This window comes from Hippichthys cyanospilos, chromosome 11 (assembly GCF_059441005.1).
Source record: "Hippichthys cyanospilos isolate Australia breed blue-spotted pipefish chromosome 11, RoL_Hcya_1.0, whole genome shotgun sequence".
NCBI lineage: Eukaryota > Metazoa > Chordata > Actinopteri > Syngnathiformes > Syngnathidae > Hippichthys > Hippichthys cyanospilos.
In genome coordinates, this window is record NC_142379.1 from 18,986,215 (window position 1) to 19,012,137 (window position 25,923).

At 37.8% G+C, this 25,923-nt stretch overlaps 1 protein-coding gene across 1 annotated transcript; it reads right to left on the reverse strand.

The window, feature by feature from the left end:
* Positions 1 to 14,455: 14,455 nt before the first annotated feature.
* On the reverse strand, positions 14,456 to 25,615 carry LOC148416261 (cholinesterase-like). The gene is made up of 10 exons (XM_088427615.1): positions 25,592 to 25,615; positions 23,914 to 24,213; positions 22,441 to 22,666; positions 22,008 to 22,137; positions 21,753 to 21,904; positions 21,340 to 21,526; positions 17,043 to 17,353; positions 15,291 to 15,500; positions 14,846 to 15,003; positions 14,456 to 14,600 (listed from the first exon to the last, which is right to left on the reverse strand). Exons 2-10 carry the CDS (start codon positions 24,203 to 24,205, stop codon positions 14,494 to 14,496), a joined length of 1,773 nt encoding a protein of 590 aa, XP_088283741.1. The 5' UTR covers positions 24,206 to 24,213; positions 25,592 to 25,615; the 3' UTR covers positions 14,456 to 14,493.
* Positions 25,616 to 25,923: the final 308 nt, after the last annotated feature.

Below are 25,923 nucleotides of genomic sequence, written 5' to 3' on the forward strand. Positions count from 1 at the left end.
TATATATATATATATATATATATATATATATATATTCCACAGTATAGTTTTGTACTTGGTGATTTGGTGATTTTTATTTATTTATTTATTGTCAAGCCACACATGGGTAAACTATTCACTATTTTATTTTACAAGAAAGATGTGATCTCACCAATGCAGTTGGCAACACCAAATTACGCCTTCCTTACAAAATGATAAATATGATTGATGAATCAGTAAATGGAAAATCCATTGGCTATAAACATATTACAAAGGTTAGGATTAGTAAAATTGGTCGTACATCACTGTAAATATCGTTGATGTCCTTGCTTTCTCCCTCAACAAGCCATTCAAAGGTATTTGAGGAACAAGGGCAGTTGTCTGACAACAAGGTTGAAAAATAGTGACCTTGAATGACAATGCTTTACAGCTTTTTTGTTAATTAGAAGATATTACTGGAAAGGAGCCATGAGTGTGACACACATACTGAAGATGGGACCTTGGCATGGGGGACAGTTTTGCAAAGAAATAATTGGAACAAACAGTGTAGGTTATATAACAATGACTTCACCTATTTCTTTGTTTTGTTTTTTTCTTTCTTAAACAGGTCCTCATTAGGGTCCTGGGTAACTGGAGCCATTCTCACATGCGTTAACTGCCAAGAAATCTAAAAAAAAAATGATATGATGATCCAAGTATTTTTCAGTAGGAAAGCTTATTTGCTAACAAGCTTAAGAGAGACCTGTCTGAAGATTTTCTCTCATCAAGACCATGGAAATAGACAAAAAACTGAATCAAGCATAAGCACTGTTAAATTTTTCAAGAAGTTCTTCCATTTTTCCAAACCATTGACATTATATATAGTACAGTATGCAAGCAAATTGTTTATATTAGAGGGTACACACCCCAAATTTATTTCATCTTCTCCATAATGTAAAAATTATGGCAGCCACTAAGAGAATACATCGCCATTATGGCAAAATAAAAGACAAGCACATAGCGCTTGAATAAATGCTGTAATATCAGCTGTTCTGCAGTTGCAATTGCCATGCACCTTTTTAAAGGCCAAGTATTTCGACTTTAGTCATTTTATGTATTTATCACATTTGTCATGTGGGGATCTCTATTTTCTGTTGTTGACTGACTGACATATGTAAGTCCTAGGTCATAGGTGTCGAACTCCAGTCCTCGAGGGCCGGCATCCTGCATGTTTTCCGGTTTTCTTTCCCCAACACACCTGATTCAAATGATTAGCTCATTAGCAAGCTCTGCAGGAGCTTCAAAATGATCCCAATCATTTGAATCAGGTGTTTTTGAGGAAAAGGTTTGAAAACATGTAGGATATCGGCCCTCGAGGACTGGAGTTCGACACCCGTGTCCTAGGTTCTCAGGGACACGGCCTAAGCCTTCAACTTCCACTTGGTCCTTTTTTGGTTCCGATCATTCTGTGGTTTAACATTGGGTTGAGGACCCAAATACAGGGAAAAAGGTGAAACAACACAGGAGTTCAGTGTAGACTGAACAAAACGATTTATTAGCAAAACAAATTAATGATAGTTAGGTTACAGGTTCAATACCCAAAGATAAGGAGAAGCAAAGGCTTAATTAAAATCAAAATTCAAAGTCACAATGATACAGTACACAGAGGAAAACTAAACATTCACTAGATTGAGTAGCCGTGACTGGATAACGTGCGACAAGGCAACCATAGATGAGGCGAGTGACCAGATAATCAGCAAACCCTGGACAAGATGCAAGTGGCCAATGGAGTCAACAAGAAGACACAAGGGGCCAGGTTCACGAGCACAGCTGGAAACAAATTACCTAATTAAGAGGAAAGACACAAACAACCAAAACAAAACAAAACATAACATGAAACTGAACCAAATACAAATATAAAAAAAGGAATGGATCATGAAAGATCTGAAAAGTCCCAAAACATGCAACACAAATAGTCCGAACAGAGGGAAGGTGGAAAGAAGTGTCTGTGTTTTTCTGGTGTGGGGGTCCAAGTTGCCAGATATGTTCCTTGGTCGATAAAGACAATAGCGATATGTGGGCCTAACAACAGATGAAAGATGGTGCACATCATTAATTGCGGGAGGAGGGTCAGATGGCAGCTACACTCTTTGCACTGCTGGTCCAGGTTGGAAGGTGTACTGCAGTACTTGCAGGGTTGGTGTGGGGCCACAGGACATGCACCATAGAATATTCGTCGAGCAGCAGCCACAGGACGTGTGTCACCAGAGCAAGATCTAGAAAGGGGTGAAGGAAATTCATATTTTTCAAATTCAATATATCAATAAAATAGTGTGTACATAGAACTGTGTTATTCTAATAAAGATTGAGACAATGTAATGTCAGTATAAAGCAGATATGGTCCTGGCCCAGGGGAAATAAAGACAAGTCGGCACCTCCAAAAGGAACAGATGGCATCCCCCGACCAACATTCCACCATGGGCAAAAGGCTAGGTGTGGCCTTCAAGAGAAGATATCAGTCAGGGTTTTATGGTGCTCAGACTTCCTCCCGCTTCAAAGAATGGCCGGCAGAACAAAGACGTTTGAAGACACCATCCCCACGCAAACAGGCCCCCACGCACGCACACACGCACACACTGACAGGCACGCACGCACGTGCACGCACACACACACACACACACACTTGCATTCCACAGTGGGACTAGATGCCCCAAAAGGGTATTAGAACTGAATGTTGAAGGTGAAACGTTGCCATTTTCTGCTCCGACCTGTGGCAGGACTGGCCCGAGGCCTCGTGTACTTTCCCACTCCGTCTGGATTAAATCAATTGTTTCACTATGTTGTGGTATAGGCGATCTTTCAACAAAAACGAACACGCTAGGAACTAGTTTAAGGCAAGAAGCTTTTTCTAGATTCCTTCAGTGGTGAAGAACATTTGTCCCAGACCCCAAGTGGGACCTGGACTGGGCACAGAATTTGTACACATGTGCAACCTGACTGGTTATTAGCTGAAGCTGGGCCCTGTAAAGCACCCCCCCCAACAACACTGGGTGATGTGTGTCTTGGTCAATCATTTTCAAATCATCCCTGATGAAGCAAAGCATGGCTGGGTCCATTGCTGGTCAAATAATTTTGTTAAAGTTTTTGCATGGTTCTGAGAAGCCAAACCCAAAGCAAAAAAAAAAAAAAAAAAAACACGGGAGTACAATGTGGACTGAAATAATCCAAAATTCTTTTGGATTCTCTGTCACACGAATAGCAATTACATTTTCTCAAAAAATCAATCAGAATCTGTTGTAGTGAATGAATGAATGAATGAACAAATACATAAATATAAACATAAATAAATAACAAGTATGACCAAGTATACATTACCAAGTATACAAATGATGACACTGACCAAAGGTGGATCAAAGAGTTTTCCATTGTTTGTTTTTCTTAGTAAGATGCGTGTGTGATGAGGAATAATTGTAGATTGTCAGTTTCAATTGCGAGACATTTGTAAGAAATTATACACAAAAAAGGAGAAAAGGCATCTTTTCCAGCTCATGCATGAGGAGAATGTAGAAGGACTGTACAAGGTCAATTCTACTTTGCTCTACTCAGCCTCTCCGAACCCTCTCTCTATTTTTGATTCAGAGGTCCCTAATTACATGAAGGTTACGGCTCTCAAAGGGGTAAAAGTGCATCAGGGGAGAACACTATTGCCGGAACCCCGTGTACATGTGATTCTATGTGGCTGAAAGATTAGTACATGTACTGTATGATCACGCACTATGCGTAGCAAGACTTGCAAAATGCAAAAACTGCAAAAATATTATGTGAACATATTTTAAAAATCACAGATGAAGCGGCATCTGTCTGCAGAAGAGCTCAAGCAGGCAGGCTTGAGCGGCCTTCCTACGGCGAATTTTGAGATAAAACAAGAACCAAACATCTTGTCTTTTCAAGCTTTGAATGTATTCTTCCAGCAAAGCGTTTATTCATTGCAAGCAGTTATATCTTGTAGCAAATGTATAATCACTATTTTTACAATTATTCCAACATAGACGAAAAATTTATGATATGGGCATTGGGTTTATTAAAGTACAGATAAACACAAATAAAAACAAAATTAATACATGCTACCAGTTTCCAAGAATGAAAAAAGGATGTACATCATTCTTTTATTATTCTTTGGCAGAAACTTTTTTTTCCCCATTAGGCTATATTTTTTTATTCATATGGTTAAATTTAAACAGACCACCCATTCAACAAATAGCCACCCACTTCCATGTTTATACGACATTAGCATTTTCCCAGCCGCTCACATGCACAAAGGCAAACACAAATTCCTTGCAGTACTGTATTGTGCAATCTTACGGAACTCTTATTGACCCCATTGCAATAGGAAAACACTATGTTAGAGGTCACATTGAACCTCTAACCTTCAGAGCACACATTAAGCATTAGCAGGGATGGGAAAAGTTGCCAAAATTCAAACACTTGAGAGTACTACCACTTCAGAGCATGACTGACCAATATGGTGTCAACAAACACCTGTTCGCCTCACCCCACAAGAACCACATAAGAAGCACAATGGGACTGCTCTACAAATAGCTCACTAGTAATGGGATTTTTTTTTTTTTAATTAGTCACATTGGCATCCCTCTGCTGTAGTGGCAAGTGCACCAGTAGTGGTGGGCCCCCTTCGGGGTGTGTGACGCAATAACAGGGAGGGATGAGGATAAGGGAAAAGATTTGTTTTTGCCAAGTGAAGTGTAATTGTGATAAAATAAAAATTGGCATCATATACATTTTTTTCCCCCAGGTACTTTGATGCGCCTGGTTATTTTTTCAAATTTAGACTAAGTTTTGACCTGTATAAATGCTGTTTTAAAAAAAAGTAGTTAACTACAGTGGTGTTATGGTATCCCTGGATTACGTTTTTTTTTCACGTTACGATGTGGAATACTGAGTTTTTTGTCCCCTCTTTAAGGCATTAATCCTGCTTTACAATTAACATCAACAATTGTCATGACCTGTGGGGTTGGTTGTGTTTGTTGTTTTGCCTCCCTCTTGAGGCGTTTTTTTAGGTAATTGCTCTATTTTCTGTTGGCGTCAAACTGCCTCGGCTGCAACATGTCACTACAATGCTGGTCTGCAATTGGTCGGCGCTGCCCTTACTAGGGAATATGGCCATAACAAGCGTCAACTCAAAGGTAAATAAATACTTCATATAATTTTTTTATGTATGATGTTATTTAACTGTATGCATGTATAATATATATAAGTAGCACTTTCAAGATTATGTTGAAACCAACTTTTAATATGTATATACAACGTTAATGTTTTTACCCGGGGTTTTGCGCGCATTAGCTAATTAACATAGGTTTGGATTGTCCGCCAATCTCGGAATGGATTAATCTCGTAAACCAGGGGCCCACTTTGCAAAATATAATTGAGAAGCACTGAATTAACCCAAATTGTAGGTATATACTTTGTCTTTTCCAAATAGGCTGAAATTGTCAAACACAAAATAGTAAACAATAATAAAAAATATTAAAAAAGTAAAAACCCATCGAGGGGCATCCAGAGGCATATGGGCTGAAAGAAATTTTGGAAGATTTCATATTCAAACATACCAATTTCGAGCAAATTTACGGACAAAATGTAAATAAAAAACAAAAGCCAGCACAAACATATAACTAAGTATCCAGTTATAGGTGCTCACATTGGCATGCTAGGTAAGATTAAATTTAAAATGTCTTCTCACTCCTTTTCTAGTTATCTGTTCAAAATGTTATAATTGTTATAATTTTGTTATAAATTATTATAATGCAAGGAACTTAATACAATGGGCCCCCGGTTAACGAGATAAATCCGTTCTGTGGTTGGGATCGGAATGCGCAATCGCTGTATGGCAGGCAATCCAAACCTATGTTAACTACCTAATACGTGTAAAACCCCATGTTAAAACATTAAAATTGTATATATATATTGAGGGCATGCCAGCTAAAATGGAAGTAAAATTCTAATAAATTAAAAAAAAAAAAAAAAAGGAAAAGTGAAAGTAAAAAAGGGTTCTAAAATTGGCCATCAACAGCAGAGGAAATGCCACCCTGGTATTAACTCCTGATATTAAGTGCAAAATGTGGGCAATAGAAATAGATCTTTTCAGCTGTTGGGATAAGACAGGGTGAGCTGACTGACTGGAAGTGGTGGGTCTCATGAACATAAGGCTGCTCAGTGTGAACTTTCAAGGTTAGAAGAATTGAGAAACCCAGGTATTGGTTTGTTTAACCACCATCAGGGACCACACATAAGCAAGCAGTTGCTTTGGGCCCGCTGGAGGATACACGGCTGTGGTTGTGGTCCTGTGACTGTACCAGGGGTCTCAGCTTCTAAACTTGAAAATTGGTAATTGTTTACATGCTGCTACCAGCGTTGGGCAAGTTATTTCAAAACTGTAGTGCATTATTCATTTCTTATTACTGTCATTACTTTACTTTGATATTACTCTCACCAACATAACTAGAAATATGGATTGCCAAAAATGCAGCTCATTACACATCTAGAAGAAGGTTGGCTTAAGCCTAAAAGCAGTACAAATCATTGGATCTGTATCGTATTAGTCCCTTGTAGCTTGTGTTCCCCTTTCCACTCACACCAAAAAACCTTCCGGATCTGGAAAATATCTACCAGGAACCTTCTAAGCGTCTCGTTGCAACTTGGGTCTTCGGCTACATACCCGGGTAGCTCAAGGAGGGTGTGTTGTTGCTAACTAATGCTGGTTGAACTTGGGGGTGTCTTGTTTTGGTGTCAGCATCCAAAGCCCGATTTTGCTGTTTGCTTCCGTACCGGCGAGCTCATCCGTGTCCTCCAGACCAACCACACGCTGCAGCAGGCCCACACCCGCCAATTGTTGTCAGTGCAGATGGTCTTTTTCAGCGTGTACTTTTAGCAAGGCTTCCCGTCACAAAGCACTCGCTGGAAGAGGGAAAGTGCTCGCTACGCCAGCGACCCAAAGCATTTTTGATAAATTGCACTGCTTGAGTAACGTAAATCAATTTATTAGTATCAAGCTAACAGAGCTGCATTTAAATAAAAAAAAAAGCTAATTTGGCTCCATTCTCGTGCAGTTTGTGGCAGCTTATTTGCTCCATCATTCTGCTTATCATTCACATTTTTAGTTAGTGCCACTTGCTAGACAGGAGGAGTGTAGTTTCCCCCCCTGCCTCACATCACCAGTCCAATTTGAATAAGCTACCTCCTCCACTGTTAGAACGCATACTCATGGACCGCAGACCATGAACTCACGACCCGGAATCCCCGCGACCAGGAACTCAGAGTTCCCGAACTGTTTGGTGTGAAATGGACTATCATAAGCCGTTAAAGACATGATAAGATACAAAATCTCTATTTGCTATTTTAATCCCTTTAATACTTGGGTTCACAGCATAGTGGTGCATTGTTTATGCTTCAGGCAGTAACATTTAGTGCATTCCACAATTTACATGTTAACATTCAAAATCAAGTTCAGCTAGGTTAGGGACAGACATTTTGTGTTCAAGGTACTGTTTAACATGAGTTTTGCATGTTTCAGCTAGATATACAATGACCAGAACTATTTGTAGATGATTATCAATATCAATTGTACAGTGAAATTTAGCCTTAGCTTACCTAGTCATTATTGCTAACTGCGACAGGGATCTTGCTGACAAGGTATTTAAATGCTGGCGTATCAACTGTGGAAAGTGGCAGCATATCTTCTGCGTACAACATACTCCGCCGATAATCTCCTAACCACTTTAGGTGGAAATGGCAGCCCTTAGCAAGAGAAAGATAATTTTGCTTGCTTTGTTTTAGCCGCACTCTCAATCCTCCGTGTGTTTTCTTTTTACTAACTTCACGCTACTATGGCACAGCTCTGAATGTTTTGTCAAATCACTGTTGCTATTTCACAAAGCGAACAGCTCTTTAGGTGTCGTGCACAAAGTGCATCTCACTATTATATTCTTTCTGTTTATATCCCTGACGAACTGAAAGTAATGGCCGTATGTCTATCTCGTGTGCGTATTGTTCATATGTAATCTGTTCTCTGCTATTGCCACACTCATCTTTGCTGTAGGAAATACAAACAACAAGGTTCACATTTTGCCTTGGTCTTTTCTCCTCCTATCTTGCAGTGTGTTGGCCAGTTTTAGAAAAAAAAGAAAAAAAAACACTTTCAGGTAAAAAAAAACACATTTGAATGCATTGTGTTACTGTCATTTGTACCAAGTAAAATATTACTATTATTTTTTGTGTAAAGTCATGCACTACAGCGTAAAGCAAAAAGTAATGCATTATAGTAATTACAAGCCTTTTGTAACACTGGCTGCTCCACACTTAATATAGTGAACCAATCAATTTTTCCAAAAACAGTGGAATACAATGAACTTAAAGCAACTATGCCATTAAATGTGTTCCCAATTGTCCCTTGTCGAATATGAATTCATTTAAATTGTCCGAAAGAGGACGCCTTAAAGCAGAATAGTTTATCCTTTGCTGTTAGACTTATTTATACATCTCTATCCCCTATTGTTGCTGATTTTTTTGTTTACTGACAAGAAGAATAAATCTCTTCACACATGGTGTTACCATAAAAAGATAATAAAAAGTAGTCTCAACGCTTCATTTGTTCTGTTATGCTCAGCTGCTATTTTTACCAAACTCGACATGCATAACACATATCAATTGGTAACAATTAAAAAAACGTGACGAGTTGAAAATGGCCCTCAGAACTCTTATGGGACATTTTCTGGATTCCTCTCTATTTTTGTCTGCTTTGTGGGCCATCCTTTGGACATTAGATGGCCATTACTTTTTTGTCACTTAAGGACATATTTGCTTATACTATAGCATTATTGTGATGAACTCAAACTCCTCAAATGTGACTTTTGTACTTTGACCGTGACACCCCCCCTCACCCCCATGCACACACATACACGTTGAGGTTTTACATAAAGTCTTTCCTTCAACATATTTAGTTGGATGGACAAAAACATGAAAGAAGCGTCTATACCATACTTTTTCCAATAAGCTATCTCAAATTCTGCTGAGAAGCATTTGACCTTGAATCAGCTCACTCTCGCTTTAAAATATCTGTTTTGTTCAACGTTTTCTTCTGCGCTCATCTCGGACAGGAAAGAAACTAAAAGTAGAACATTAAAAGTCCTCCTATAATTGTATTTTCCCAGTCAAGAAGCCGGACATAGTGAGACACCCACCCACAGTACACACACACACACGCACACGCACACACGTGGCTTCACTTCTGCTTTTCATTTCTGAGCAAGCTAGTCATATCCGAGAGCTACACTAATTTTAACAGAGGGAGCAGCGCCTGTTGTGTAATAAGGTGCTCCAAGGAAGTGTTTCCCAATAAGAAGTGTGTGAGCACATTGCAGGAGATAACTCATTGAAGCTCAGATGACTGTTGAAAATAAAACTGCATACCATATCTCTGAATCGTGTTCTTCTTTCATGTGTTTTAACTTCTGTTTTAAACATCCGACTGCATTTACTGAATTGACTGTTAGCAGCTAGAACTAACTGGTGCCATATGAAATAATAATGTTAATGACATTTGATTTTTGAAAGCCCTTTGAGAGCCTGCAGTGATTAAGCTGCTATACAAATATATTTGATTTGACTTGATAATGTAAATGATTAGTGGTATTTAACATCTTTAATCAGCAATTGAATATGACTTATTTTAATGGTGGCATATTGAAATTACTACCTCTGTGATGTAATGACAATAAAAATGGAATCGTGGGGACATAACCTAGTCATCCCGCAACAACAGCTATGAAGGCTAACTTCAGAGTAAAAGTGTACTATGGCTATTGCAATACTGTCCATGTATTATTTAACGCGTGTCTGTTTTTTTTTTTTTAAGTTGGACTTTGCAAGATGTCGTTGGCGGGTAACGTGACATTGTGTATCTTCTTTAGTAGCTCTATTTTGTGATGCGCATCATATGGATGTGTATCTGTGCATGTGTGTGAGTGTGTGCACATGTGAATGAGCTATGATTTCCAAGTGTCCCACATTACTCAGGACATGTTAAGTGACATATTAAGCTCACTTGTTTTGTCCCAAACAAGACCTCAAATGCCCCGTATATGGACTGTCAACTCTTGTAAATAAAGTAAACTACACTTTGCAGAACATAAATAAAGACCGTTCACTCCCCCTCAGTCTCACACATAGCTGTGATGGCCCAGAGTGCGGCTCTCCTCATTGAACCGAGCGTCATTCTTCAATGTTGTTTGGGCAAGAAGACACAACATTGTATTTACACTCCACAGCGTGAATTTAAATGTTCAGCTCTCTCATGGCAATGAAAGTAATTCAAAGAGCAGCCTTCACCCATGCAAAAAGCAGAAACAGACGAAAATACATATATTGGTGCCGATAGGAAGAAAAACTTTCCGTGATATGACACATTTTATTATTATATAGTTTTCTATGTGGTTGCACTTTTGCAGTGCATGAACGCAGTTTACTGTATTCTGGCAGAGTAGTGTCATTTGTTTGAGATGACATTTTAAAGTAGAACGAATGCTCTATTAAATATAAAGCAATACCAAATTGAAATGCTGTGTCTGTATGACCATTTAAGAACACATTATACAACTGGATTAACATCCAATACAGTACATATTCCAAAGGGGAATTGTTTTATTTATTTTTTATGCAGTGCCTGTGAAGGACGGTTACATTTTGGCTAGTGCTGCGTATTGTGTCTTAAAAGTGTATCCCGATGTATTGTGACACAGCAAAGTCGTATTGCGATATATTAGGCAATGTTGGGCAAAACAATAGAAATCCATGGCATATATATTAACAATGACTGAAAACAACAGAAGGAAATTAATACAATAGACACATTTTATTGTTATTCAGAAGCCACACATCACTGACATCTCTGAGTACAGAAACATTCTATTTAAAAAAAGCAGCATGTCCACATGTTTTGATTCCAATTATGGCCTTGACTGTGGTAATATGTCCTCAGCAGTTGAGAATACACATTCAGATGGCATTGATGAAGCAGGAATACAGAACTTTGCCACACGTGCCAGCATAAAATACTGGTGACAGGGCTCTTCAACAGTAAACAAAACAGATCTGTGACGTCACTCCCGTTGGTGAATAAAATACGACAAAGACCAAGGAGAAATTTATTGTTCTAATTTATCAAATACAGTGAAACCTTGACATATGGTCACTTCTGTACAGTTTTTATTTTTCAAATCACAAAATTTACTCGGATATAAAAGAAACAAAATGAAATAAAACAAACCTTGAAAACTCAAAATTCCCATTTGAATTCAACGTTACAGGAAATCCTACAGCTCGTTAATTTGGCTGCTCGTACACTTTTCCACTTCTCAGGAACACGTAAAGGGTCTTCCTATGGATAACTTGAACACTGTGCGAAAAAAACGAAAGAAATGCTTCATAAAGTTTTCTTTTTCTGCTGTTTTCCCTCCTCCTCTGCCACCACGTTTCCATTGGAATATCGCTTCATTTGAAAGTTATGCTATTATAACATTTAATGGGGTGTTTTTGAAGGACTTGGAATGAATCATACGTATAAAACACCATTCTTAATATTACAAAAATTATGATACGAAAGCCACTCTGGGGCAGATTGATTAAAAAAAAAAAAAGACAAGGCATTTTAAAACTGATATACTGTATTGGCAACGAATATAGTATCCAATATGTGTATTACATCACTTCGTATCTCAATATATTGAAATTATCACCAGCAATAAGTTTGCCGCATGAACCCCGCATCCCCATTCAAGTCCACCTCAACCAAACATAGCTGAATTTTCCTGGGCCGAATTTTGTTTTATTTTTCTTAGTGGAAGAATAACATAAACATCTCTTATTTTCATTTATGAATGTTTTACTGTGAGCTGATCTACCATGGTAAAATACAGTACCAAAAAATTCAGTCATTCTGGATCTCCATGAACTAATGGGGTTTTTCTAAAACCGGTTATTTATACAAAAATGAAACATTTGTACAAAAATGAAAAATCAAGACAGAGAGTGTGCATTTTCACTCATTTTGTGCATTTTCATTACTCAGCAAAAAATGGTACTGATGATTTACAAACCAATACTGTATTGTATCATAAGGTGCATTCATAACAGTTTTAAGTCATATCAACAAATGCTTTTAAATATGAAAATAATTCATTTAATTTTATGTAATATTATTGACATTTGCTTTTCTTGTATCCTCCTCATTTTTTTCTACATGAATGGAACCATTGGCCTCGATATTCACTTGTAATGTCAACTGCTACACTGTTGACACCATGTTCCGCCTTAAGTATGCCTGGGTGTTGTAAATGCTAATTTGAAAAGACATGTGGGAAGTATCCTTAATTAATGTCTGTGTCACAGTCAGAAATGTTGATCACAGCTCAACCTTGACATCTGTCCCCCAGTGGCTGTTTTCTACTAAGTAAAAGTCATTCATTTTTGAAATTCGAAAACAATTTGGGACCATTGACGCTTGCTTAGTTCTTAGTTTCCTGGTTCCATTGTTTATATGAGGCGTAAAGTCTGAAATCAACCAAGCAGTGAACCTTCTGATTCTTTCACAAATAAAAAATACACAAAAAAAGTTCAAATACACAAAAAAGTAATTTATTTTATGATTAACATATAAGATCAAACAAAACATTATTTTAATAGAATTTACAATGTACTGTTAATTAATGAAGATTAAGGTGTGTCCTCTTGCAATGACCAAAATGCAATTACAGTGATGCCTCCTACTTCACGGTCTCAGCTATCGCGGTCTCAGTACTTCGCGGAGTTTTCCAGGAAAAATTAAAAATATTTAAAAATAAAAAATAATTACAAAAAAACACTGCTGATACTGGTGTTACTCCTTCAGAGGAGCTCTAAGGCTCTTCACTACGACCTGTGCAACCAACACATCACCGCACATCACCCTGCACAGGACTTTCATCGTCATCACCGTCAGGGGCAATTGTAAGTGCAACCTGTCATTTGATTTTGTTTATTTTCATCTCATTTCATTTATAATTTTCATCCATTCCACCTTTATTCATATTTATATATGTTATATTTAGTCTTTAAGGATTATTTTGTTTGTTCCAATAAAGTATTTATACTACGTATATAAGGTACAATACACTATCTAATTTAAATGGGATGTTAAGATACGTATTTACAGGTACATTATACAGTATTCATTAAATAAATAAGTAATATTAGTTAATAACTAAGTCATAATAGTTATTTAATGAATATACAATAATGTTAATAATGTTAATAAGGATAATGTAATGTTAAATAATAGGAGAAAAGAAATAAAATATGCAAAAAATGTAAAAAAAAAGGATTGTTTATGGTTACTGTGGCTATATTGGGGTGTACATAGAAATCTAGGGACTGATACCCTACATTGCGGATTTCAGACTTCGCGGGGAGTTGACACCCCCCACTAACAGCGAAGTAGGGGGGATCACTGTATTACATTGATCCGCATTATAAAACATTCATCATTCTATTTTCATTCCCACAGCAAGTCTAGTGTGAGGTGCAGTCTAAGTGTATGGGGAAGGGCTTGATTCTTTGTATTTTCAGACAAACATGGGTATCAAGCCACATTTAAAAATGTTTGTTTTGCATTGTTGTGGGTATAAACACAGCTGGCTTGATTGCCAATTTAAGCAGCTACTGTCATTGCCTTTGCAATCGATGGTGGTAGCAGAAACTGATTTGCTGGAGCCCATGCAAAGGATTTTTGTAAGGAGTTGGAGGTAGAGCAACATGGGCAGATGATTAACACCAGACGAGAAGATCACAGAGCTATAGTATGGGCACTCCAATCGTTCTCAGTGTCAAACACAGGAAGGCCTGAGCTGGAAGAGAATCGGGGTCCACAGATCCGTGAGGCAAATGTACTAACCCAGTGATTCTCAAAAGGCGTTAGGCAATGCCGGGGGGGGGAGCATATGACCCCAGGGAATAGGATTTGTTTTTGCCATGTGAAGTGTAATTGTGATAAAATAAGGATCGTCATCCTTATTTGGCATCTTTTTCTTTTTTTTCAGAGACTTAGACGCACTTGGTTTTTTTTCTGCATAACCAGGGGTGTCAAACTCATTTTAGGTTGGGGGCCTTATGGAGGAAAATCTATTACCAAGTGGGTCGGACCAATAAAATCATGATATTTATATATATATATATATATATATATATATATATATATATATATATATATATATATATATATATATATATACACAGTATATGAGTATCATCAATAGCATTTTTTTCATCATCTATTAAATTATAATGCTCAATCCTGGTTAAGGCCATATTCTCCATAAAAGGAAATTCTAGCACCTCTGTTTAAAGTGTTTGTTGCCAACTTCAATTATAAATACAGTCAACAAATGTGCACAAATGTATTTTAAGGGGATTTATTATAGACAAATGTGCCTCCTAAACCCTTTTACAGATTAGCAGCATGATAAACAATGAAATTACAAAGAAGATACAATTGCAGTGGAGCATTATTCCATTTGAAGTCATACAAGAATGTAGATCATCTGTGGAAAAAGACACATACATTTTAGGTGCATGATGAAAAAAATAAGTGATTATGATAAAGTATGATAATCATAAGTATTGGATATACTGTATAAAAGTCTGTAAGCACAAAGACTTGATGTAAAATATGTGTTTTGATTGATAAATTGTCCTTCGGTGAATTTAAAATGTCTCTCAGGCAAGTATTTTCTGAGCTTCCTCCACTAAGCTCTCGTGCACTAATGAAGAGTGAAAAATGCCTCACCTGAAATCATCTGTATTGATGGTATCACTATATTCCACAAGTAACACTCTTTGGCCCTCATCATCCTTCTTCGCTCTGGAAGGTTAGAGTTTAACGTCACATACTCTTGGTGTTCAGGAGTGAACAAGGGCCATGAAGCCCCATCAACAGCAGGATTTCTGAATAGAAAATAATATAAAAAGATTATTGCCCAGAAATAAAAGATAAATTAAAGAAACTAATAAAGTTCATCCTAACAATTTGCAATGTGAATCATTGCTGGATTAGGGTTACAATTCATTAGGTAATAACTTTTCTCGCTTTTCTCGTATTCTATATATTTCTTGTTGTTATTACAGCAAATCAACGATTCACAAATATTTGAATGAAGCAGAATCTATGTTAAGGGTCGGATTAAATATGTGACATCGTAATGACAGTCTACTATGTGTTTGATTATACATACCCAGTCTTTGCAAAGTTGGCCCAGTGTTTCAAAAATTTCTTAGTCATGTTGACTTCAGTCTGTGTGTATCCCCATGTTACATTCAATGGCATTCCGAACACAAACTCTATCTCGTAACCATGTAATATACCCATCCATGCCGGCCAAGGATTTTTGGAAGACTGGTGGTCAAAAGAATATAGGAATGTTTTAGCACCCCGTTGTGAGTACCTGTGGGAGAATTAACACATAATAACTTTACTTGTAGAAAAAAAAAAAACATAAATGAAATTAAAATAAAAAATACAAAAATGGTTGCAGTACAACAAATAGTACGGCTTGCCTTCCCACTCTCAGAAATAAGTTCTACCACACATTATTTGCTTTATTGATTTATTTATTTATTTTCTTAAAAACAAGGATGATGCCTGACTGCAGATGTATCTGTAATCCCTGCATCAGATTATTGCACTTTACTACATAATTAATTCATGCCATACAATAGCTAAAATGATATATGTATTATTGAGCACTTAAGCAAGCTGAGCACCCCCCCCCCTCCATTTCAATACAAACAGGTGCAACACATCAGTGGTGATTACTCTTCACATGTGATCCTTCGTGTATCACACAAAGCTGGACTAAAACCTAAAAGAATCAAGATATGTGAAATTTAGTATATTATGTCACTAAGTATAATTAGCTCAGAACCTTGTTTGGCAAAAGACAGACAATCTTGAAACTTGTTTAATTCTTGTAGACACAAGTTACAAAATCAATGTGTGCATGTTGTTGTTTATGTAGTTTAACAACAAGATTTTAGTGACAATTGAAATACTTTTGTTTAGGATATCCTGGGTGTTTTCAATGCCGTATCATGCCCATTTTCCACACATCTAATTCAAATTATCGGCACATTGGCAAAGTTTGCAGTGGCATGATAGCGAGCTTGATCATATGAATTTGGTGTCTTGGAGCACGGTTGCATCAAAAATTGCCTGGATAGAATTTCTCCAAACTTGGGCACTCCTGTTTTTGATTAAGCCCTTAAAACCTAATATGATTTTCAGTTGAACCAACTTGTATGAGTGCTAGATGTAAACCTTAGAATGTAGAGCACTTCTTTATAGAACTTATCATACATAGTTCTGGGTGGAGATATTTTGTGTTGGGTTCTAGGGAGAGTTTGAAGCTTTGTAAATGGTTCAGAAAGAGACTTTAGGGTTATAGGTTAGCGTGCACCTTTACTTATTGTGTGGGATGATTAAAGGGATCTTTTTTCTTTGTTTTTTTGTTGTTGTTTTTAACTGTCTTTTTTTTAAATGGCCAAAACATTATATATAACAGAAGTCTATCTTTTTTTTTTTTTTATGCCGCTTATCCGTGACAGGGCAATCTACTTGGAAATCTCCTCTGTGTAACTTTGGAGCATATATCTTCGTATATCAGCTCGCACCTCTGAAATATTGATAGATGGGGATAAATGGGGGAGCTGAAGCGTTTTTAAATTGACTTGAGAGAGGTGTGGTGCCCTGAGGATCGGTGACCAGTCAATCACAGACAACAAATACATATAAGCAACTATTCATATTCACACTCTTGGGAAATTTCGAGCTAGCATTAAACCTAGCATGTACTCTTTTTTTTTAATATGTGGCAAAGCCAGCGCAAAAAAAAAAACAAAAAACAAATCCAGAATTTCTTGACTGTGAGAAAAACATGCATCATATATCCACTCACACAAAGTGTAATAGGTGACACTCTTGAATTTACCTGTGAGCAAACTCCAACAATGGACAAACAAAAAATCGGTCTCCAACCAGGCTCCCCAGGGAGTCACGGTTTTTCGTCCTATTATGTTTATCTGTCCAATCAGAGTAGTGGAAAATCACTCCTTCTTTTGCAAAATGGCTATATTCTGCCATAGCCAGCTCCACTCCTTCCATGAACTCCTTCCTCCTGATAAGACTCTCACCAGTGAGGTTAAATCCTGGCATCCCATACAATAAAAAGTAGGTTCCTTCATTTTTGTTCAATCCAAATAGCACGTCTTTCTTTGGAAGTGATTTCCTTTGCAGCAACACCTGTCGTGAAAAGGTATTATGAGTTTTTTGTTAAATTTTGACTTCTGCTAAATTAATCACTGTCCAAGAAGAGTTAAAAATGAAAGACATGACATCCTTAAGTGACATGATACTTGACTGCATCATTAGGATCTCTTTATACCATTATAATGACGAGACCTAAAATTGGTGTCTCTGTTTATAAACAAGCAGGCATATTCAGCCTGTTAAAGAGAGGATGTTGCTATTGGCAGACAATGACAATATATATATATATATAAAATATATATATATAAAATATATATAAAATATATATCCATATATATATATACAGTCAGCCCCCGGCTTACGAGCACCCTGATTTGCGAACAATTCGCCTTACGAGCGTGGATCAGGGAGAATTTTGTCCTCCGCTTACGAGCAAACCTCTCGTCTTACGAGCATCCCGACAAACCAGCCATTGAGTATGTAGAAATGTTCTCGCCTAACTGCGTCAACATATTCAGCAGTTGCGTCATCTACAATCATTAACAGATACTTATGGCGGTAACGTGAACGCTATTGGTCTTACAACCTCACACTGACTGTCTCACTCACGGTGTCTAAATATATATTACCATTTAAGTGTAGTGTTTGTACAGCTAAAGGGAAAAACAGCTGACATGAAATTAAATGTGCCGATTGCAAGACAAAGAATTGTCATTGGTTTAAATGTGTGTTTTTTTTTAATTAATTGTCAATACATTCCAACCGTTTAAAAAAAAAGTGTGAATAATTATCAGTCAGTCAAGGAGACGCCAATATGCTATTGGTCGATTAAGGTCACCCGGTCTCACTCACGGAGATGCTATTGGCCGGCGTCACACGTCAATCACAGAAATGCCGATATGCTATTGGCCGAACGCCTTTATCTAGCTTGATGGGACAGGATGGAAGGAAGTAGACAAAATGAGTGAAAAACGGAATGTTTTGAAGACTTTGCAAACTTTATCTGTTAGACATAGCTTCTAAAATTACTAGCAGCGGTAAAGGAAGAAATAAGAGGATGATGTTTTAGTATCTCCGTGATTTGCACCATGACTGAAAGAGTTACTGTAAGACCAATAGCCTATGTGCGTTGCCGTATTAACTCAAGAGGTTAATCTCGACATTCGTAAATCTTGACTCGTTGCTTGACAAAACTGCATGTCATGTTAGTCGGCGACCTCCCGACATGCTTTGGGACAGCGCCATTCTTGCAATTCTGTGAGTTGTAACCAACGGTGAACTGACGCTCGAACAAGCTTTAAGTGTGGTGCCTAGTAAATACAACACACTCAACCTCCCCTCCGCCTCCACCCAGCTCAATTCACGTCGGGAAAAACAGCTGACATGAAATTAAGTGTGCCGATTGCAGGACAAAAATATCGTCACAGGTTTAAATGTGTTTTAATCAATAAGATGTTAATACATTACAACCGTTTAAAAAAAAAAGTGCGAATAATTATCAGTCAGTCAAGGAGACGCTAATATGCTATTGGTCGATTAAGGTCACCCGGTCTCACTCACGGAGATGCTATTGGCCGGCGTCACACGTCAATCACAGAAGTGCCGATATGCTATTGGCCGAACGCCTTTATCTAGCTTGATGGCACAGCTGGTTGGGATGGAAGGAAGTAGAGAAAACCCTGACTGAAAAAGTTACTTTGACACTGTAAGACCAATAGCATTTCTGATTTACCGTATTGACTTTGAGCATTCATCTCTGCTCATCTCTGCTTATCTCAGCACAAGTCACGTCTTTCCAAAGGTAAAAGTCATTTTTCCTTTGTATTTATTATTTAATGCAACTGTACAGTAGACTATGTCACTTAATATTAATATATGTATACAGCGTGATGATTTTACCTAAGGCTTCTGCGCGCGTTGCACGCATTCACGAATTAACATGGGTTTGGATTGCCCGCTATACGAGCAATTCGAGATACGAGCGTAGCCGCTGAACGGATTAAGTTTGTAACCCGGGGGCCCACTGTATATATATATATATATATATATAAAATATATATAAAATATATATCCATATATATACCGGTGCGGCGTATAGTCCAGAAAATACAGTACAGTGGGCCCCTGTGTTACGAACTTAATCCGTTCAATGGCTATGCTCGTAACTCGAATTGCTCATATGACGGGCAATCCAAACCTATGTTATTAGTATTAGTGTGTGCGTGCAAAAACCTTAGGTAAAAACATCACGACTTTATTCACATATCAAAAATTAGCAACATAATCTACTCTACAGTTAAATTAAATAACATAAACATACAAAGGAAAAATGACATTTACCTTTGGGGCGACGTGACTTGAGCTGGGTGGAGGCGGAGGGGAGCAGAGACCAACCAGCACAATTTATTTATTTATTTTCTTAAACGAGAACTTTTCTCAAACTAGAACATATCACGGGCGATTTCCTTCTCTTTAATCCATAATAGAAGAAGCCTCTCCATTTTGTTGTTGACCGAGGTCCGTCCCCCGGAAAGAAAAGTCTTGCCCTTTGAAGATTGCCGAGCGGTTACGGCCATACTCACGAGCAAGGTTAACTATGCGTACACCTCCTTCGTATTTTTTTTATTATCTCCTGCTTCATTTCTATTGTCATCATCCTCTTACTTCTTCCTTTACCGCCACTAGCAATTTTAGCAGCCATGTCTAAAAGATAAAGTTTGCAAAGTCTTCACAACACACGACCAGCTGTGCCATCAAGCTAGATGAAGGCGTTCGGCCAATAGCATATCGGCATTTCTGTGATTGACGTGATGCCGGCCAATAGCATATCCGCACCTCCGTGACTGAGACCGGGACTGTGACATTGTAAGAGCAATAGCTTATCGGCGTTACCGTGATATGCAAGAACAGTTGATTTTGTTGATGCAGCAAAGTGAAAAAAACAGTTTGGACACATTGACCGGCATGTTGAATTGTTCGTAAGACGAAAGGTTTGTGCGTAAAAGGGGGACAAAAAACGCAGCGGTCCACGTTCGTAAGATGAAAAGTTCGTCAAAGAGGGAGTTCGTAAACCGGGGGCCCACTGTATTTTTGTATTTAATGTAAATTACCAGCATTTGTTCAATTTTCACATTACGTTCTATAGGTGACAAAACATTGCTTTGTCTTCCCCAAATTTGACATTCCTTTGTTCATTAAATGATCAATCTTTGATCAGTGGAGCAAATTTGTCTTCGAATATCGAAATATTTTTACCCAAAAAGTAGTTTGAATAACAGTCAGATTATAGGCAGCTGTTTTTTTAAAATGGATAAATGACAAGACTTGTGTCGGGGACCGTACAAACCTGCATGAGGGTCAAATTTGGTCAACTGTAACTTTGAAGATGGAGGACGGTGAGGATGTTTTTTTGATTAAAAAAAAAGTTGTCTGTGGTTTGTCCATTTTCTACAGATCATTTATGAAGAAAGTTATTTTTCCTCATATGACTATTGATCCTTAATGAGTGTTTTTGTAGCTTCAAGAACTTCAAAGCATGAAATATCTTTTCCCTGGTGGAACACGTACTGTATGCTAGTTTCAAAAAATGGATCCTCCATTTTTTTTCCTCATTAACAGATAGCATCAGTGGACTCAAATCATGATATGAACTTAAAATTGACCACTAATGCGAAATATCTAAGGCCTCTAATTTGGTAGACGAGCCGACATAATACCAATGCATGTTCAATTTCATGCAGGCGCGTGTCTAGTTTTTCATATTTGGGGAATTTAGTAGAGAATTTAGTAGCATTATGTATTTCTGGGTGACTATGTGCACAGAGAGACAGCTCCCCCAGTGCCACCAACATTTTGGTAACAAAGAGTGGACTGCCTGATCCTTAAAGCGCACATCTTACATTTTGTGACGGTGGACAAAAAAAAAGTGGACAAACTTAGACTACTAAGTGTCAAACTTGACTGTAAAAATGTATATTTGGCATAACCATAATGACATAACATGATGGAGTCAGACCTACTTCAATTTCATCAGGTAGAAAGTTCCCATCCACAACAGGTGCAAAGGGGAAAGGCATAATAGTTGCCTGTGTGAGAACATCAAATTGCTTTGAGGTTATCACCCCAGGATCAGTCGTTTGTAAACAGATGTCCAGTTGAGCCGGAGAAGATGTGGGGCAGCCGATTAATGTTGCCAGCATCATGGACCTGGTTGGTAAAGAAACAATGGAGGTATTAAACATTTATCGAAGCAAGTTTGAAATACTCAGAATGCTCTGAAAACTAAGTAGTAGTTACAGGCATGGTAACTTTATTTAAAAATGTGCCGTATACAAAATCCAAACAATTTTGCAAATAGTTGGTGGGTTTACAGTTAAAAACACACACACACAAAGTAAGCAACCAGTTAGACGGAGGAACAATTTTTCATTACCTTTCATATGCAACTTCCTTGCTGACGGAGGCCCATGGGGCATTCGGGGAAGCACTCTGCATGACAGCCCTTTGAAAAAGGTCCTGACTTCCGGGGGAGAGGAGGTGGAAACCGACAGATGCAGACCCAGCACTCTCCCCAAAAATTGTGACCTGTGCATAAGAGCCAATCCAAAGGAAAATGTTTGTCTTGGATTTGTTCGTGCTGCTATGCAAATGCATTACTGTCATAATCTAATGTTGTAAAAAGTCTAACCTGTGAAGGATCACCCCCAAAAGCGACAATATTATCGGCTACCCATTGGAGGGCTAAGCGCTGGTCCAGGAGACCTGCATTGCCTTGAATGTTGTTGTGAGGCAAAGCCAAAAAACCAAGTGCACCAAGTCTTCAATGAAACAATGAAAGGTCTTCAATATACAATTCTTGGAAAATAATCAGAGGGCATTTTTTCCCCCCTCAAAATTTCAATTAGGATGTGAATTTTTTCAAAGTCATTTACAAAAGTATTTTTCAACAATTCGTCTTAAATGCCACAATTAATTAATTACATTCTCAGATCTATTATGTCTAACGCAATACTAAGATAAAGGCATACTATGAAGCAGTCATTCACTAACAAAGTCTTCCGTATAAACCATTATACAGAAAAATCCCAAGCGCCAATCAGGTTTACACTTCAAGTACTCACCTGTAATTCATTGATACCACAACAACATCTTCAGCTTTACTCAGGTACCGGCCATCATAAATATCCAGAGAGGATGTTCCTGAAATAAACCCGCCTCCATAAATCCAGACAAGGACAGGAGCCAGTGGAGTGTGACTAGCTTGGTTAAAAGGGGTCCAGACATTCAGATATAGACAGTCCTCACTCATCTTGGTGTTTGGGTTCCACATCTCTGCACCCCTGAAACCTGTTAAAAAAAACAAAAAAAAACTGAAACCTCAAATCCATCCAGTGAAAAATGAGAATGACTCAAACACTGCTACAGGGATTGCCTTTTTTCGCTCGGATCTGTGGAGGTCAACTTCATTGTTAGTCATGAGTTCAAGAACTTCATTGTATTATAAAAAGCTGGCAGGCGTAGGTTCTGCCAATGGAGTAGCTAATCTTGTTTTCAAATCTATATTTGGAGAATTTTGGTTGGCCTTTGCGGTGTACATACTGTACGCCTTGCACTATCTGGTTTCCACACAACCCACTGACAGGTGGTTATGTCTATAAATAGCAATGTGGCCCGAGCCTGGTTCCACCTACAAAAGGGGGGGTGGCTTGTCAAACTCCATATGTACAGTAGATCGATTAAATACATTAATAAAACCAATAATCAATTGATTTATTAATTTATTAATTAAAAGCTGTGAATAATGTTAGGTTTTTGGTTGATATATTCCAATATTGATATACTCATCATACAGCATTAATCCACAAAGTTATACCTTGTTCTATAATCCATCCGTCCAGCCATTTCCTATAAGCCGTTTATCCTCATTAAGGTCGCAGGCCTACTGGTGCCTATCCCAGCTCACTTTTGGCACTAGGAGGGGGGCACCCTGAACTGGTTGCCTGCCAGTTGCAGGTCACGCCGGGACGAACAACCATTCACACACCCAATCAAACCCCCAAAAGTTAAATGTGTGCCTTGTAGCCTTTACATTGCATGGAGATGAACTTGGTTTTATTCAAAAAAAAAAAAAAAATGCACACAAGAATGATAAAGAAAAATAAAATGCCCAACAGATATAATTTGCTACTTTTATATGTAAACTTGGAAAATAAGGTTCCACTATCCAAGGCAATATAATATTGTCTCAAGGGGCAATCATGCAGACTTAGCTATAATTAAGAAGAGGAAGTCTGTTCATTCCTTTTTTATTTGTATTTTCTTGAAATTCCATGCTTGGGTTTGCAGTCATTGCTTGAATTTCTTCCAAACACGGTTACGATGTTTTGAAATATGAGAAGACAGCAGTTAGTCAAAATAACAATGAAGCCAAAAAACACATTTTTGGCAAACAGTGCTTCCTCAGTTGCCACCTGGCATGTCCTTCATTGCCAAATGTTCTTCCATACTGTGCCATAGATCAACAAACGAATTAAATCAACATGATAGAACACTGGAAATGAGAAGCTTGCCTGTGTGCAAAACTTGTGTCCTACCTGGGTAGAATGTGTCTGGAACCTGGTAGCAAGAATTTGCATAACTTGTGGCATCTAACACCCCATCCCATCTTTCTGCCGGCTCTGGAGCTCTGAATCTCAGTTTACCAAGAGGTGGTTTTGCGAAAGGAATTCCAAGGAAGGTCCGGACGTCACCACCGAGCACAGAAAGCTTTTTCCCTCGGACTTTCCCATCGCGAGTATTGACTACAAGGTCATCTTGCGAGGAGAGTGAGAGGATGGAAAGCAGCATGAGAAGAGCAAAGTTCTTATGTGACGATAGGGTCGCCATTGAAAATCCTGGCAGAAACAGAAGCGTGCATGCATATGGTCAGGTCCCATATTCAACATCAAAGTTTCTGTCAAGTAAGCATGACATTGGTTCATTCAGCTAGTGTCTAAGGATTGACATGAAACATGTTAAATGTGATTTTGGCTTGTGTTTGGTTACACCTGGATGTTGTCTTTTAAAAGTTGCCTCTGTGAATTTATAAAGACTAGTTCACTTTTTGCAGTTGTGCTGACTTAATGTAAACTGATTAATAATTAATCTGTGATCAAATTTTATTAATGTTGTATTGTCATTCAATATTTCATTTTCAACAAAATGGGTTTTGATCCAAACCGATTTGTTGAGGATTTACAGGTTCCACTATTATTTGAACTAACACTATATTAACCCTTGCAACATTACGTTAAAAAATTATGGACATTTTTTCATGATATCATATAAGCACCAATTGAAAAAATCCCTAGGGTGCTGCAATGCTCAGCAGATGATTCAAACATAAAATTTAAAAACAATTTTGACATGTCTAAGTGATTGCAGCTGGATGTGCGAGACTTTGTATACAAAAATAATCATTGGACCATATCAATCAATTCGGACCATATAAAACCATTATAATTACAATTATTGTCAGCAAACAGAAAATTATTTGACTTATGTTTCACCTCAAGATAGTAGACCAGTTAATGGCTATGTCTTAAAGTGTTATCATCATGTCAGACTACAAAAACAGACCGTACAATTTTTCATTTTTTGGGGGGGCTCAATAAATTTAACCTACATGTATGGATAAAACTGTTGCCACTGAACAATATGAGTGGTCAAAGGAAAAAATAATATTCATAAATACTTTTAAAAGCATTTACAAACCCAGGGGAAACATGCAATGTGTATAGTTTGCTAGGTGTGTGTAAAATGGTTAATAAATACATAAATAAATCATTCGTTTTCACCGTGTGATTCTACGCATTTGCTATTTGTGTGACAGGCATTTGTCTAGAGAGAAAATAAACATCCTGAGGTGAATGACTGAACTTAATGTAAAACAGTCATACACAATTAATATGCAGTTAAGCCAAGTATTCCAAAACGTAAGGCAATTTGCCTTATTCTACTGTAAATTGAGCAAATTGAACACGCAGTAGTGCGCCAACAAGCACAGGAGTTAACCAGGGATTGTGTGCGCGTGCGTGCAATGTTGGAGCATCTCACATTGCTTTTTGCACTGCGTTGTGATAATCCCCTTTTACACCGATTTAACGGACTTTCGACGCACGCACGAGTCTTTGCAAAAGGTGCATAGCGCAATGACGCAGGTCATTGAATAAAACCTGCGCGTCTGATTTATTGAGTAGCCAGCAATCAGCAATTTATGCTATGATGTCTTACCTTGTCAGTTGCAGTTTGAATCTGGGGTGGATAAACACGCAACTTGTTTTGACATGAGGAAGGCGTGGAATCATTTCGTCCCTGTCCTGAGTCTCTGGACTTCTCCCCACCCAGAATCATACAGTAACTTCCTTCCACTGTTATATTGTATCGGTAGTAGTTTTAAAACTACTACTCTGATTGAGAATTAACTGAACAGTTGTACTCTTTAAAGAAGGGAGTGCACACTGTATCTGGGCCCATTCTCCAGATCCATACTTAACAGGATTGGTTAAAAAAAAAAAAAAAAAAAACTGAAAAAAATTATTGGTGGTGCTATTTTAGTCAAGAAA

Excerpts from the sequence above, each read along its gene's own strand:
- LOC148416261 (XM_088427615.1), bottom strand. The coding sequence starts at position 24,205 with ATGGCGACCCTATCGTCACATAAGAACTTTGCTCTTCTCATGCTGCTT. Across the intron at positions 17,354-21,339 it reads TTCTACCTGATGAAATTGAA|GTGTTGCTGCAAAGGAAATC; the intron begins GTAGGTCTGACT and ends TTTTCACGACAG. Across the intron at positions 14,601-14,845 it reads ATCAATACAGATGATTTCAG|ATGATCTACATTCTTGTATG; the intron begins GTGAGGCATTTT and ends CTTTTTCCACAG.